Raw genomic sequence first — 16,782 nt, 5'->3', positions numbered from 1 at the left:
TCACCTCATATCACATCACATTGCATCACATCTGTTCATCCCTCCGCTTATGCTCTCTCCAGAGAAGCTGAAAAAGCAGAGTTCAGGAAGTTGAGATGCTAAGAGAGAATCCATTCTGACCATATTCATCCTGTATTCGACTAATTAGCTCAATGCAAAAATTAAGAGTAAAGCCACTTTATGCGACTTTTGAAAAGTTCATCAAAGTTAGTTGTTTGATGGGATTTTTCATTAAAAAAATCCCATTTTTATTTTGTTATGTTTTTATAGTCCTATTTTTAAATATGTATACACACAGCAACAAACAGTTGGTAAAAAAATTCTAAAAGTACAGAAGGGTACAGAATAAAACATAAACCACTTGAATTTAAAAAAATTAAACCTATTACTAAATTTCCTTAAATGGTCAAGTCAGTTTAAGTGTTTATATCACATTATGGTAAAGCTGGGTTAAAATAATTATAGTATTTATAATGACTTAGAAGAACCCATTCAAAAAAATGTTTCTTAACTAATAATAAAAAATATGTAATTTTCCCCTCTGTTTATTGAGATGTTATTGACATGTATTATAACATATGTCACTTTAAATTATACAGTGTGATGATTTGATACATGCATGTATTGCGACATGCTTACCACAATAAGGCTAGTTAAGATTTCCATTAGAAGGGATTTCTATATACATTTTCACCAGTTGACTAGGCAAAATTTAGAAAGAGTAATAGTATCCAGAGTTGGTGAGGATGAAGGAAATTGCTGTTGGAGGGAGTGTACATTTCTGAAAAGCATTTGATGATGTTTCAATTTTAGATGTTCTTAACCATTATCTCAGAAATTCCACTTCTAGGGAATTTGGCTATAGAAACACTCATACAGGTACACAGAACTATCTGTGCAGGACTGTGCAGTGAAACAGCGATTGTAATGGGAAAATATTGTAAATGACCCAACTGCTAATCAGTGTAGGGTTAAGTGAGTAAATAGTGGAATAATTTATAACAGAATTTTCTGGAGCTGTTAAGTAGACTAAAGTAAGCTGTACATAATTGCATGGAAAGACCGCTAAGACATGTTGAGTAAGGAAAGCAAGCTGAAAACTAGTATGTGTAGAATGATCTCATCTCAGTAAAAATACATATGTAGAGAATGAATAAGTGTTAGTATCAGCATAGAAAAAATTCTGTCAGAACAGACACCAACTTGTATATCATTGGAGAGATCATCTCCATGGACATTTCTACAATGTTTGAATTTTGCAAGTCTAAAAATACCTGCAATTATTTTTCTATAGAGACTCTCTACTTCTAAGTCACTCAACTCACTCCACTTAATTTTTTTTCTGGCATTATAGCATGTGTAATGTTATATTCCAGGAAACGTACATTAAAAATCATAGTAGGCCTAGGGCTTGAGAGCAGTTTTTTCTTACTTTTATGGTTTCCTATATAATTAGCAATATTAGGAGGATCAGCAGTATCCAAGATAAATGATTATTTACCAACGAGGACCCATAAAAGGAAAACTGAAATAAATTACCTGCTGAATTGTGTTGATGATAGTGAATAAGCTTTGGAATGGAATCAAAACAGTAGTTTTCTGCCAGGTACAATCTGTTCTCAGCATTTGTGTGCACATGGTAATGTTTGACGGTTCCTTTTTTATCGCTAGTAAAGAAGAAAGAACGTTAGAACGTTTTTAATAAACAACGGACGCTTGATTAAACCATAGTTAAATAATTAGGTGCATTTGCAAATTTGGGAGAGGGAAGTGAGGGAAGGTTGCTCAGTCTCGATATCGGGTGTTTTTCTGGAGGTATCCATGACAACCTGTAAATATGGAAGAGGGCTCCTCTCTGGACTCAACCTATCTTTTTGTGCACATACAGAATTCATGTGCAATAAAATTCCAACTTTCTAGACTGTTCCACCCTTAAAAAGTATAAAGCTGGCATCTTCCTTTGATGATTGAGGTCCCCGCAGTTCTTCAGAATCATTATTCTGAACGTCAATTCCCTTTTAGGATAGTAGTAAGGATTAAAATGTGGGAGGCAAGGGTGATTAGGCTGGGGGTGCTTTCAACCAGAGAATGGGTGGGAGCCTCTTTGGGGAATGGAGCAGGCAGGATGGGGTGGGTGGGGATGTCGTTTATTTCCTCCTGTGAACTTGTACTTTTTCCACATAAAGCATTTCCTTTCTTTCGCTCTACGTTTAGAAAATTGTGGTGAATTGATGCAAATTGATTTAGGCTAATGAAGAATAATACGCCTGATTAGATGATTAGAAGGAATAGAAGAGCTAACAACCAATGGGAAAGTAGCTTGTAAAACTCTGGTGGGGAGTGCTGATGTTGGTAATGGTGACTTATGTTAGATGCCTGGGGGGGGGGAGTCTTATATGCTTAAGTGTTGGGGTGGGGGCAGTGGAGCAGGGAGAATTACTCTTTAATAACAACAACAATAACAGTAATTGCTATTAGTTTATTAAGTGACTACTATGTGCCAGGCACTGTTCTGATCCAATACACGAATTATCTCACTTCATCCATAGAACATAATAATCATTATTATGTCCCCTTTTCAGATGAGAAAGTCGAGGTACAAAGGTTAAGAAACTTGTTCAATGTCATAAAGCTTTGTAAATGGTACAGTCAGGATTTGGGCCCAGAGGGGTGGCTTCAAATCAGAGCTCTTAACCACACACAGAGGACAGCACCCTCGAAAGAAGCTCTTGAGGGAACACAACTACGCTGATTCAACCTTCTGCTAACTCTGCCCTCACTGGAAAAACACTAGGGTAGGTTTCTCAACTCAGCAGGTGGCTAGGGCCACAGGGGTAGAGGCACCAATGCTATTTCTCTCTTCTAGGCTTAGGATTGAATCAAGGGGAATAACCCAGGATTCCTTTTACAAATGTTTACTGAGGCCTGCTGTGCACTGGGCACTCCACCGCTGCCTGGGAAGGGCAGGAGAGGATCACCGAGAACAACCTCTTGGAAGTAGGAAAAAAGGCCACCACAAATGGTTGCATTCAACAGAAATATTTTGATCCAAACTCCCAGAATGGAAAGATGGTGTCTTCTCCCAAAATGTGACTAAACTACCAGCACATTCAAAGAATACACAAGAAGATATAAGAAATGAATTCATTTCATACTTACTTCACAGCCTTACTAAATAAGGACACTGTGTACATTCCCACCTGGCTGGAATTTCTAACCATAAATGCTCCTTCCTTTCCCTGAAAAGGAAGGAAAATGTGAAAAGAACAGAGAACATTTTCATTATCCTGGGAAACTATTTTTCCTAGTGAGTAGGAGGAAAATAGATATTTTAAGTTCACTTTAAATCTCATCGATGGCACAGATTATCCAACAGTTGTCACAGAAGGGTACCCACAGTTTAGCTTTCTTTCTTTTCTCAGTTTCTTTATAGATCTACCCTGTGTGCTTCAACTTTTTCTTTCCAGTTAATTTTTAACCCGCTCTGTAATTTTCCCTTTTGTCTTTGTGTGAGCTTAATGTTTTAATCTTTCTGAAATACAATTTAAAACCACGTATCATCATATCATGCTCTTGGAAAATTTTAGAAAACCAAAGATGCACAACAGATCATTTGTTAAAGTTCTATGCTCAACTTGTCCTTCTTAATATCTTGTACTAATTCTAAGCAGATCCAGGTTCAGAAAGAGCATATAAAAAACTATGAACTTGAGAAAAATGCCAAGTTAGGTAGTCAAGTCATCACATGCTCACTAGTACCCCTCAAAGAGATAATTGGTGTGTTTTATTAGATTGAAATATATCAGAGTGTCATTTTGTAGGTCAAAAGAGTTTGCTTTTGGTAATTCCATACCAATTGATAACAATAATATCATGTAGATTTATTCCCTATTATGTACATCTGCTTTATTCTGGTTTAGAATAAATGCTAGTTTATTTAGAATAAGTGCTAATGAGGAATGACACAGCTGAGGTAGACTGTTTACATAGATGGCCCCAATAAATCAGCTCTGTATGCATGCCCTGTGTAGGCCCCTCCTACATTGACTCTGTGCTGGGCCATTTGACTTGCTTTGGCCAATGGGACACTAGCAAACATGACTAAAGCAGAGACTCCATAAGTGCTTGTACTGAACTGTGGGGCTCATCCCCTTCAAACACTGCCTTGAGATCACCATGCTGTGAGAAAGCCCAAGACAGCCACATGGGGAAGAAGTAGGGCACCCCGGTTGACTGCCTCAGCTAAATCCACCCCCCCCCACAGTGACTGCATCCACCAGCTAAATGCAGACTCATGAGTGGCCATAAGCACAACATGCAGAAGAACTGCTGGGCCAGCTGACTCAGAATTGTGAGAAATCATAATCTTCTTGGTTCAAGCCACTAAATTTTAAAGTGGTTGATTACACAGCAATAGATAATGGAAACAGAGGAAGTGGTTATGTGTGAAGGGCTTGGTAACCCAAAGCTGGACAACCAACATTATAATGATGTGACTGTATAATTAGCAATAAGGTTTTTCTCAGAAGTGCATGACCCTCTGGGCCCAACAGCAGAAAGAGATCCTTAGAGGCTATTTTAGACTCAAATATTTACCTTTTGTCTCAGTAACTGCTCAGATTGTGACCTGGAGATGTTACCTGCAAACCAGCTGCAATAGAAAAGAATTGCATATCTGAGAGTTAATCATTTTTATCTGCATAACTTGTCACTTAGTTTTCTAAACTGGAAAAGGAGACATTGGCTTAGATCAGGGGCTTCCTAACTTGGCTGTTCCAGAGAATCACCTGAGGAGCTTTTCCAAAATACAGATTCCTAGGGCCGGCTGAATGGCTCAGTTAAGAGCTCGCTCAAGAGTGTAAGCTCTGAGCAACAGCGGTTCGAGTCCCGGCCCGAGCTGAGCTGCCGCTGAGCTGCCAACAGGTGGCAGGATGGCTCAGCTAAAATAAATAAATAAACATGATACAGATTCCTGAGTCTCTGCCACCCAATTATAATTCTGGGGTGGGCCTGCAGATCTGTATTTTTATATGGGCTGGCATTTAGGAACCTTTGGCCTCCTTCTAGGTGATCTCTAAAGTCTACCTTTCACTGTTTTGCCTAAAAGCCAGAGATTAGACCAATGAAGAATATCCCAGCGAGAAAGTTGGGGTTGCCAAGGATGCAAGTTTCTGTCTTTCAACCCTATAGTTTTCTTTTAATAATCCAATAGAAGTACACTTTACAGCATCTATTTTGAAAGCAAATGCTTTTCCAAAAAATATTTTTTATTTGCAGGATAGCAACAGATAAGCGTCTACAGGTATATGAACATGGGAATAGTTGCAGTGAACTGAGAAAAAGAAGATGGCAACAGCCAGGTGTAATTTTTAAATATTGCCCTTCTTGTTATGTTAGCCAAGAACATCAGAACATCACGGTTTACTTTATATGTGAACCGCAACAGGCCACAGAGTTGTTTCTTAAGTGACATCAACAACATCTGTAGCCTTTTGGTTTTGGCCAAAATGTCACACGTAAGAAACTAACAGGGTGGGAGCTGGGATGGGGCATGGGTTTGGGGGCTTGGGAGGATCTTCTGGCTAGAAGATAACACCTGAGGAGGAAAGAAGTCCATAAGGAGGGTGAGGGTATCAGTTGGTGGGCAGTTCAATGGAGTGGAAAGAGCCTCAGATGTGCCAGCTTGGAGTTTTGGGTTGTAGACATAACTTCCTAATAAATAGTTTTATGGCTTTGGACAAGCCACTTAGTGTCTTTAGACCTTGGAATTCTGCACTTGTAAAATTAGGATGAGGCTTGACCTTGATATGTCTTCTAACTCTACCCTTGTAGATAATATATAATTAACACTGAGACATTAACTGATCTTATTAATATTTTAAGCTAATCATAGCTAATTCAAAGACTCTTCAGGCAATATGATGCAGGATATATGCCTATGGGAGACAGAAGCAAGAGATGATCAGGAATAAGTAGAGAGGCAAGGTGAGAGTGTGTGTAAGCTCCCCCGCCACACACACACACACACACACACACACACACACACTCACTTTGTGTCATAATTTTGCTGAATCTGGCTGTTTTTTTAAACTATTTCAGCATTTCAATGTCAGAGCAGCGCTTAGGCCTAGACCTATCGCATCATTTTCAATCTAAACCTCAGTCTTTAAGGCAATGGAATAGAATTGCTCATGAACTTATGGCCATAAACACATGCTTCAGTGACACTGATGGGGCACCAAGCATGGTGTGCAAAGGCTGAGCCCCAGATCACATAGCCCTCTGGTCCTGATCTCTTGGATTTTAAGAGGGCAGGTCATTCCTGGTCACTTCCCTCAATGCACACCTCTCACACACCAATTGAATCTAGAAACGATGGAGACACAGGCTGTCTGCATGGTCAGATGTGGGCTTTCTGAATCAAAGAAAGATTTGCAATTCATCTACATGATAAATACTAAAATCCATGATTGGAAGTTCACTCCCGTTGCTTTAAGTCTTTGTCTTCTGTTGAAGTGCAATTCTCTCTGGCTAATTTTGGTGCTGGTCTGAGCCTTTTATGTCATAGTTTGAATTATTCCATCAGATGCTTTCCTGAGAGCAGATGTTGGGGAAGAAGGTAGGACTAAAGGGAAGCTAGAGGGTGGTGAAGAGGCCAGGCTGTGAAGGGGTGGAGGGTACAGCAGGTCTGACCCAATGTGACAGGTATGCCGACGGCCAGGTTGGGTTAGAACGAAGAGGAAGAGTGCAAACAGAGACACATACTTTATAAAAGCTCTCACTGCACTTAGGGCCAATTAATTAATAACATAGTGCTCATACAATGGAAGAACTAGCAATATGCATAGTCCTAGTGTTCAAGTGAATTGGTTGCTATTGGGGAGCAGGTGTCTGAGGGGTGCAGTATGCCCTATTACTCCCACCTCGCCTTAACACCAGTCTTTAAGTCCAGGAGACTTATTTGTCCTTATTTGTAGGATGATAGAATCTTAGATGTTGGCAAGGACCTTAACAGACACTTAGACCAGCCTGTCTCCATATAATTGGGATGAGCATGCATTCTTATTTGGCTAGAAGAATCCACTTAATGCCTGATGTCCAGGTGTAATATTTAATAGCACACTCTCTCTGTCAATAGTATGCTCTCTCTGTCCTAATTTGGATGTCAAATGATAAGGTCACCCTAGGAATAGGAATCTCTCAACATAAATGCGGTCATGTTTAAGTCTCAGTTGTGCTACTTGTAAAATTACTGTTTCACAAATAACTTCAAAAATTGGACTCAATGCTAATAAGAGCCTTCAGCCATCACCCTGGAGGGAGGCCTGTAGGAAAGAAATAATCAGCAGAAATGTTATATGCTGTATCTATGAAGACAAAGTGAAATGACGGGGACACCAGGTATATGATAAATCTAATGAATATGCACAACCAATTTAGATAATCCAGATGGGGGAAAATATTTTCATTAGTAACAACCCAGCTCATTGTCACCCATCATCCAGATAAATGGCCCAGGACCTCACATAAGTTTACCCATGTAAGATAGCTTCCTGAGCAAATGTGAGCCATCTGTTTTAATGCCTTTTGGGGAAGAATAGGATTGAAACATCTATATCTAGTTTTAGAGGAACACAGAGGACTTTCAAAACCCACTCATAGTCATCCAGGTTTTCCTCTTCTTCAGATGAACTTGACTCAGGGAATCCCCTGAAGAAGAAAAGAGACAACATGAATACAAAAACCACCAAGAAATAATCCAAGTACCTAGCAGTGTGATATCAAATCCCACCCTGCTTTTCATCCATGTAAATAAAATTTAGCTGTTAGGTTTCCCTTTTTGCACTTGGGAAGGTATCAGCAAAGTGAAGGGAGAGTCGCTCAAAAGTTGAGTTCATGTCCGGTTTTATAAGAAAATGGCTGTTTGGTATAAGTCCCTATGAAGTCTCCAGGAACATGGATTTCTTTGAGTCTCTCAGAAGAGTGGCTCATGAAATTGATGAACATGGCTCCTTCAGGGAGAGCTATAGTGTACTGTAAAAAAAAATCTCGGGTTGTGTAGAGAGCTATTCTTAGAGAAGAGTTACTCGACTTGAGGTTGTTTTTCCTCCTGCTAGAGGTGCCCGAGCCAGGTACGTGAATGTTCATGCTAACACCAGTGTGCATCGTGAAGGGTGGAGAGCAAAAGTTAGTGTTAGGAAAATGGCAACCCATAAATCATCGATTCAGACCAACTTAAGGGTTCAGTGAGGCAAACTACATGGATTTGGGACACTTAGATTTACTTTCAGTGTAAAGTCTAGTTGCAGAATTATTGCAAATTTGGTTAGTTTTACTGCAAATGGAGCAAATCCTAGGCATGAAGGACTATCTGAATTTGACATACCATGATATCTTTGAGGTGTTGTGAGTCACAACATTTCCTTCTGTCTGGCTACTGCAGGTGAAATCTTCACTGCTACAAAAAAAAGGTCATAAATTTGTTTATTTATAAATGCTAAATGACAAAAGTAATTTTGTTAGATATGTTTTAGCTTTATTCAACATTTTGACCTATACGTTTCTCTTGGTTTGGAAATTTAATGAGTCATTTTCACATTTTCATCCTTGCAGGGACTCCACTAAAAAGCAGTAGTTAGACTTTATTCCTAAATAAAAGTGAATTGTTACTAATGGCTCATAATAACCTCAAACAGTAGAAAACTTAGGTTAATAGATCATCTTGACTGGGTTTGCCCTGATTTTCTTGTAGATATGCAAGCATTCTGCCACATATATTTTACAATAAGTTATTTTCTTTTTTGCTGTGGTGATTACAATGAAGTCTTGAAAATACTGAATTTTCAACTCCATGTAGACACAGATGGATAGGCTGGATTTTCATCACTCTCTGCCACTCACCATTTTCTCTCTTTCATTTTGGGTGGAGCAGAGCATGAGGAAGTACCTCTCTCTCCAAGTTCAAAGTTTGTTTTATTTGGAATGTTGGACCTATTTCCTGTTTGCCTTCATATCGCAGGCTCTTATTCAAAAACCACACTTCATAGTGACAAGCTTCCTTAACAAGGAAATGCCTCTCTGGCTCCATTTCCAGGGGTGCCTCGTCTCTGCCTTCCCAAAGAGCCTTGCCCACTAGCATAGCTTTTTTACTTCATATCTTCAGAAGAAAACTCTTATTTAAAAATGCTAAGTAATTTAGCTTTTTGTTTTGTTGTTTTTTTAGAACACATGGAGAATGGCCATCAATAGTGCCTCTCTTAGATTTATCCAAGTAATGGACTACTATATCAACATTCAAAATAGTCAGGTAGATTGCACAGCAACATGAAGGTATTTAACATGACTGAACTGTATACTTAAAAATGACTAGGATGGTAAGTTTTATGTTATGTCTTACCACAATTGAAACATTTTAAAATTTGTAAGTAAGTCTGTCCTCATGTATGCAAATGGGGAAAATGTCCAAGATGTTAAATGAGAAGAACAAGTGCCAAAGAAGAGTGATTTTTAAATTCTCTCTTTGCATAACATGTGCATAGAAAACATTTTTAGAGGAATGTACACTGCAGATTCTGCAACATTTGAATGCTTTAATGGGAGCATGGATTATTTTACTAAGAAAAAAACCACAAAGATTAAAAAGCAGCTCAGGTGAAGGTAGTATAAATGGCAAAGTTGTTAAAAAGTGATATCTACTGATATGAGCTGAGAATCACGGCTGCATTTTTAACATTCAAGCTCCAGGAAGGCCTTTCAGCAATTCTCATAATTCACTCACAGATGATGTAATGCACTCACACTAAGAGGTCTGAATTGATCCCTTGTCCAGATAACTAGCTTTCTGAAATTCTAGGGAAAAATCCAGGGTCGGGGCTAAATGTTGGGTGCACAGTCTAAGGGGGTGTAAAAAAACTCAGTACTCAAGATAGTGTTTTACTATTTAAAAAATAAAAATCAATGCAAAAATCCATGGGGAACAAAATAGCTACATTCTAAATAAAGATAGGACCTGGCAATCTGTGAGTTGGTAGCTCTGCAGCAAACCCATGTGAATAAATAGTGCTGACTACTTATTTGAATATTGGTCTGTTAGTTTGTACCTCTCTCAATGAATTACTGGGGCTTCTGGCAGGGCGGGGACCTTGCACAGAATTGACCTGACATCTACCCTCCTTGGATCTGGGCTTATCGATTGTCTCCTTCCACAAGAACACTGGCTGCAGGCAAATGTACCCCACCCCCCCAGGCACCAGCTGTAGATGAATACACTTGAATTCGAGCTCCACTTTGCAATGAAATGTACCGTGGTTTGCTTTACAGAAGACAAGCAGCAAGAATACACTTACGTCCTTTCAAGTTCCATATGGCCCTGAGGCTGTATTACTGGTACAGTGAAGCATTTCCTTTAGGTAATAATGAGGATGGAAAGAATAAAACAATAAGAGGGCAAGGGAGAAACAAAAAAAATTGATACATAGTGAGCCAGGGAGGTGCTCTGTATTCATTGTGGGGAAAGACAGACATCTGTACCCTGGAAGTGTGGGCCCACTTGGTGCCAGACCCCAGATATTTACACAATTTATGTACTGCCTTCAAGATCGTTTCAATTTTGGCTTTAGGTAGCATATTTTGGCTCAAAAACCTGAGGAGACTAATCACGTCAGGAGAGGCCAAGGTATACTTGTATGTCCTGAGGAGCCAAGCCACTTCTTGCTTGAAATACTGCTCGTCATTTGGCCAGTGATGCCAAAGCATATTACAAAAGTCCACTCAAAGGTCTCTCATATAAAAGGTATATTTTAAAGATTCAGAGTTCTGGAATGTGGCGTTTTTGAGGGAATGAGGAGAGAAAGGAGGGAATGAAATGCTCAAGCATTACTTGGATCATTAGGTTGGATAGTCTAAATGGAAACACCATGCTGCTCAGTCCCAGTGGGGCCACTGGCTCAAGCGCTGCAAATTTTCTGAGGGGACAGCCCTGCCTCAGCTAAGGTCTGTGTGGGTAGCTTTGACGCTGAGGCCCAAGGCAGTGAGAGAATGTCTATTCTACATGCTGGGCAGCAAGACTGAAAGCTGAGGTTTACCTTTTCAGTTTTCTTACTTGCCACCAGTCAGGGCAGTCTTCTCTTGGAATATACGGCATATTGACGTTTGGCTGGAAGCCATAGTTTTTCTTTGAATCACTGTCATACTGGGCTAGAGTGGTACTTGAAGATGGTTCCTCCATTTTGAAAATAGGAATTGCTCGAGGAATCTTGGGCTTTGGAGGATAAGAGATTTTAAAATATCACAGTGAGGCACAGATTAATGTACTGATAACTAACAACCAAAGTGTATCAGCCCTTAAATTAAAAAGAAGGGGAGGGAGGGAGGGAAAAAGACAGAAAGAGGGAGAGAGAGAGAGAGAGAGAGAGAGAGAGAGAGAGAGAGAGAAAGAGAGAGAGAGAGACAGAGAGACAGAGAGAGACAGAGAGAGGGAGAGGGAGAGGGAGAGGGAGAGGGAGAAGGAGAGGGAGAGGGAGAGGGAGCGCAATACTAAACATTGTAAAAATATAGAGCAACTGGAACTCTCGTAGTTTGCTGGTTGGAGTATGAAGTGGTATAACCATACTGAAAAGCTGTTTACAGAACCTACTAAGGCTGAAAGTGCCAGTACCCTAGAAAGTCTATATACATACCCAACCCTGAACTAAAAAGACATGTAAAAGAATGTTCATAGCAGAATTATTTCAATTAGATGAAAACTGGAAACTAAGTGCCCATTAAAAGGATAAAATAGTAAACATACTGTAGTTGTAGTAGGCTAAATAATGTCCCTGCATAGATGTTCATGTCCTAGTCCCTGGAACCCATGAGGATATCACCTTACACAGTAAGAGGGACTGTACTGATGTGATTAGGTATCCTGTGACGGGAAGTTTACCTTGGATTATTGGGGTAGGCCCAGGATAAAAAATGCCCTTATAAAAGGGAGACAAGAAGGTCAGAGATTAGGGAGATGTGAGAATAGAAGCAGAGATCACAGAGGAAAGAAGATGCTACCCTACTGGCCCTGAAGATGGGGGAATGGGCCAGGAACCAAAGGGGTATAGGTGGCCGCTGGAACCTGGAAAAGGAAAGGAAATAGATTTTCCCCTAAAGCCTCCAAAAGGAACATAGCAATGTGGACCCATTTTAGATTTCTGATCTTCAGAACTGTAAGAGAATACACTTGTGTTGCTTTAAGTCACTAAATCTGTGGTAATTTGTTACAGCAGAAATAAGAAGCTAATACAAAGGTATATTCAGACAATGGAATTCTATACAGCAATGAGAACAAACTACAACCACATACTAAAAAATGGGCAAATCCCATAAATTGAACAAAAGAAGACAGAAAATAAATGACTACATACTTTATGATTCCACTTATATAAAGGTCAAAACCAGGGAAATAATCTATGCTGCTATAAATCAAGGTAGTGATTACCCTGGGTGGGATGTAGTAAGGAAAAGGAAACATGAGGGCATCCCTGGGGCCCTGTGATGTTCTGTTTCTTAATCAGAGTGTGGGTTATAGAGATGTGCTCAGTTTATGAAAATTCATCAAGCGGAACACTTAGGACTTGTATACTTTTCTAAGTGTATGTTATACTTCAATTAAAAGCTCACATAAACTATACATATATATATATATATATATATATATATATATATATATATATAATAAGCACTGAATTTAATTTTTTCACACTGTATTTTACTTTTGTCCAGGGGTTAGCATCCTGGACATTTTAGTTATGCAGTATACTGCTACTTATGAGCTATGGGGTGGTTCTCTCCAAAGATAAACGCAGTAGAAAGTTCCCTAATTGGAAATCTGAACGGAACAACTAGAAAGCAGATTTTTATTTTCCTCAGCTCAGTAAAGTAAGTTCTCTACCAAATGCTCTGGTAAAAACAAGACAAAGGAAAACTTACTTTTCCAGATACCCTCTCTGATCCCTGATCCCTGAGGGCAGCTTATAATCAAAACAGACCTTGGCCACTGATTTACCTGACTGACAATTTTCTACTCGTACACATTTCCCTAAGAATTCCGTGCCAGAGACTAGATGCAATGGTTTCCAGCTCCAAAATTATCATCTGCTCTTAGATTTAAAACAAACTTTATTGGACTATAATTTATGTATCATAAAATTCACCCTTTATAAGTATAGAATTCAGTGACTTAGTAAATTGATTTGGCTAGTTGTCACCATAATTTAGTCTGAATAGGTATGTTTCTATCACCCCTCTAAGATCCCTCGTGCCCATTTTTAGCCAGTTCCCATCCCCATGCTTGCCTCAGTCAACCACTAATTGACCTTTGCCCTTATAGATTTGCCTAGTCTGGACACTGCTCTTAGGTGTTTCACAGGACCATAATTTTCAAGCTTCAGGACTCGACCATATATCCAAATCAAAACAGCAATATCGCTGATAACAAAATAAAACCCTAAACCTTAATAATTGTATTAGTTACCTAGGGTTGCCATAACAAATTAGTACACCTGTGGATTACAACAACAGAAATTTATTCTCTCACAGTTCTGGAGGCCAGAAGTCCAAAACCAAGGCTTCAGCATGGCCATACTCCCTTTCAAAGCTCAAGGAGAGAAGTTTTGCTGGCCTCTTCCAGCTTCTGGTAGCTCTGGGCATTCTTTGGCTTATGGTGGCATGACTCTAATCGCTGCCTAGGTCTTTAAATGGCCTTCTTCTCTGTGTGTCTCTGTGACCTGTCATCTTGTTGTGAGGATGCCAGTTGTCGGATTTGTGACCCATGCTAATCCAGTATGATCTCATCTCAGCCTTTAGGTCATCACATCTGCAAAGACCCTGTTTCCAAATAAGATCACATTCTGAGGTTCTGGATGAATGTGAAATTTGGGGGACACAATTCAACCTATAATAAGAATAGATTTCTTTTTGTCCTTCATGTTGGTTCACAAGAAATATATTGTACTTACTTCTATCTTTCTAGCTAAGTAAAAACGTGTAAATGTGTGTAGCTGAACATAACTACCCAAGATACCATAGAGCTGATGGATGGGTAGAGATACTCCCTTAATTTCAGGTGAGCGTCCAGAGAACCAATGGGAGGCCATTTTATGTGTCTCCTGGCACTTGAGGAGGCCGACACCTGCTTGGGAAGCCAAAGAGCAGGAGGCTATAGCTATGAACCCAAGAAAACAGGGCACAAGAGAGCAGCAGCCTGTACTGCAAGAGCAAGCCACATACAGTTTTACTAACCAAAGTCAAGGTTTTGTTTGTTTTCCTGTAGGCCAATCCAACCCTTGGGAGAGGGTTGGCTGGGAGCCATCTTGAAAGGAACGCTGCCCAAGATTGGTGAATTGACTCAGTAGTAAAGTTAAGGGCAATAAACTCAAGAGCTAAGGGTCAAGATGTTCCCTCTGTCATAAAGCTACATTTGGATGAGTACCCCAGTGGTAAACCCATGAAAGTCTCCCATAAGATAAAGAATCAGCATTGCAAAACTGTGTCACCCAGAAGCCACCACTACCAAATCATGATGGGACCAACCACGTATAACTCTCTCTCTTTTATTAGACCTGCTCTTTCTGGGCCCCCACCCGGAAAGGGTCAGAAATCTCAGCCTCTCCAGGACTCCTCCCCAAAAGCAGGCTGCCCTCTGTGCAGACTTGAATTAGGCGAAGGGGAAAAGTTGGGACTTGAAAAGATGTTTGGATTCGTGTGAATGTAACATTGGATGAGAAAATTTAGAGGCTGTTCTCATGACTACTAGTAATTGGGAAATTTTATGGCATCTGAGAGTGACTAGAAAACTATGGAATCTCCCTGAGATTCCATTCAGGGACAGAGAAGAAAACCCACCCAATAGCTTTGAAGGGATAATGAAGAGAAAGAATGATGTTGTTTTCTGCTAGTGCCCCATGGGGTCCCATTCCTCACCAGCATACTTATCTGAGGCAGTGTTGGCCATGCTGCTGGTGGTAGGTGAGAAATGACAGCTAGCAACAGCTGCCTGTTGTTATGATCAGCTGCCTGTTATGTTTGATGCCAGTTTAAGAACTTCTCCCACATGTCCTCATTTTTAGCACCTATTTATATGCTCACAGGTTAGAAAAAGGCCCAGTTATTAAATACAAAAATAGAAAATGGTATAATGGTTTTGTATTTGAATTGATTATTTGATAGTGCCATTGCTACTGGTGATAGCTCACAGTTTTTCTCTCTTTGCTGAGCATCTGAATGAAGCCTGTATTTTCTAGTCTTGAATCTTGCAATTCTTGGCTTATTTCGTATACCTTGACTATGAAAAATCTAAATGTTGACTTACCACTCTGTCTGGGAAGGTAGGAGCTCTATGTTTCTCTTCCTTGGTTGCAATGTGCAGATCAGCATCTGAAAAGTAAAATCAAGCAATATCAGAAGGAATGTGAAAACAAAGCGAAACATCCAATGTTAGGAATCAAAAGAACTAGCTTGTGTGAGCAATAGTCCAGGTTAAATGAATTCAGACACATCTGAAATGATTCTGCTGCTTTCCTGTGTAGCACCCAACTCAAACACCACTCCTCTGCCATTGATGATCAATATCCTCCCGAAACGGATAAAAAATTCAAGTTTCTGTATATCCTAAAAACTTAATTTATACCACATTTCCACCCTGTATTTGAGTAGCATATATCTAATCCATTGGGTAGTCCCTATGACCCTAGGATTCAGAATCCACATCTGATTCCTCTTTGATTGGCTCATACAAGATGCTTATAAATAGCTCATCTCTAAGGAACAAACCTATCCCATGGATTTTTTTCCTGTAGTATGATAATTTTTGGTTTCTCTTTCTACCCATATATGTAGATAGATGTCCAGGCTGTGAATGTGAAGCTATTATATGCCTTATAAGCTGGGTGGACATATGGTTTATTGACAAAACTGGAACATTTCTGACAGTGATAGGCAGGCTTTTAATAATTATGCCAGGTCACCAGCTGCAGAAGGAGACTGCCCCAAACAAACTGGGGTGTATGGTCAACTTGTAGGCTACCTACCCTGGCAAGAGGGTGGTCCAGGGCATTTTGAAGACAGAAGGAAGCAAAGACACTCAACTGTTTCCTTTCTGTGCCCATGGGCTTCCCTGTAGCTCAACAGAGGAGGCCAAAGGGGTAAGTTACACTTGGGCAGATAGACAATGTCACAGCTGCTAGTGAGCCATAACACTTCTACAGCCTGCAGTTTTCTTCAGAGGCTGGCAAAGAGCCTGTGGAACCTGGGACACATGGCAGGTGACATCCAGACAAATTCTAGGGAGATAATCCCAAGGCAGTGCTCTTTCTGGCCTTTTTCCTGCTCTTCTGGGAGTGAGGACAAGGTCAGAGCTGGAATCTGGCCTGCTGTGTAATGATGCTAGACCACAGACTGAATAACTGGGGGAAATGATTAATGCCGTCAGGAGAAATTACTTCTCAGCCCCTCACAGTGGACGGAAGGTCCACATACAGTAAATTCATATAGTTCATCAAATCATTATAATTCATGAATATACAGGGCAATATGATCTAATTAAGATGAAGAAATATTCATTGTGCAGTCTAATTGAGATGGGACACAATGAATATTCATTGATTTTGTTGTAAAATGACCAGCGGTAACATTAACATAATTGTCAATGCTGTTATGAAGTGAATTTGGCTAGTTCATGTCTCTGCGTGTTTTGCAGTTTATGAAGTGTTATCAGATAACTGATCTCATTCAGTTCTTTGATGTCAATGTAAT

At 39.9% G+C, this 16,782-nt stretch overlaps 1 protein-coding gene across 2 annotated transcripts in view; it reads right to left on the bottom strand.

Moving 5' to 3' along the window:
• BMX (BMX non-receptor tyrosine kinase) overlaps positions 1-16,782 on the bottom strand; it is a 44,422-nt gene that overhangs the window by 14,171 nt on the left and 13,469 nt on the right. The window contains exons 6-13 of one of the 2 annotated variants that reach the window (XM_019665869.1): positions 15,341-15,405; positions 11,085-11,260; positions 10,347-10,403; positions 8,387-8,458; positions 7,657-7,710; positions 4,597-4,651; positions 3,160-3,239; positions 1,540-1,667 (exon numbers count right to left, since the gene is read on the bottom strand). In XM_019665869.1, the coding sequence (XP_019521414.1) occupies positions 1,540-1,667; positions 3,160-3,239; positions 4,597-4,651; positions 7,657-7,710; positions 8,387-8,458; positions 10,347-10,403; positions 11,085-11,260; positions 15,341-15,405 (687 nt within the window). The remainder of the gene's footprint in view (positions 1-1,539; positions 1,668-3,159; positions 3,240-4,596; positions 4,652-7,656; positions 7,711-8,386; positions 8,459-10,346; positions 10,404-11,084; positions 11,261-15,340; positions 15,406-16,782) is intronic. The other variant, XM_019665874.1, reaches the window with a different exon arrangement.

This window comes from Hipposideros armiger, unplaced genomic scaffold, assembly GCF_001890085.2.
Source record: "Hipposideros armiger isolate ML-2016 unplaced genomic scaffold, ASM189008v1 scaffold_13, whole genome shotgun sequence".
Taxonomy (NCBI): Eukaryota; Metazoa; Chordata; class Mammalia; order Chiroptera; family Hipposideridae; genus Hipposideros; species Hipposideros armiger.
The sequence above is the reverse complement of the archived record's forward strand: the minus strand, read 5'-3'. Positions and strand labels throughout refer to the sequence as shown.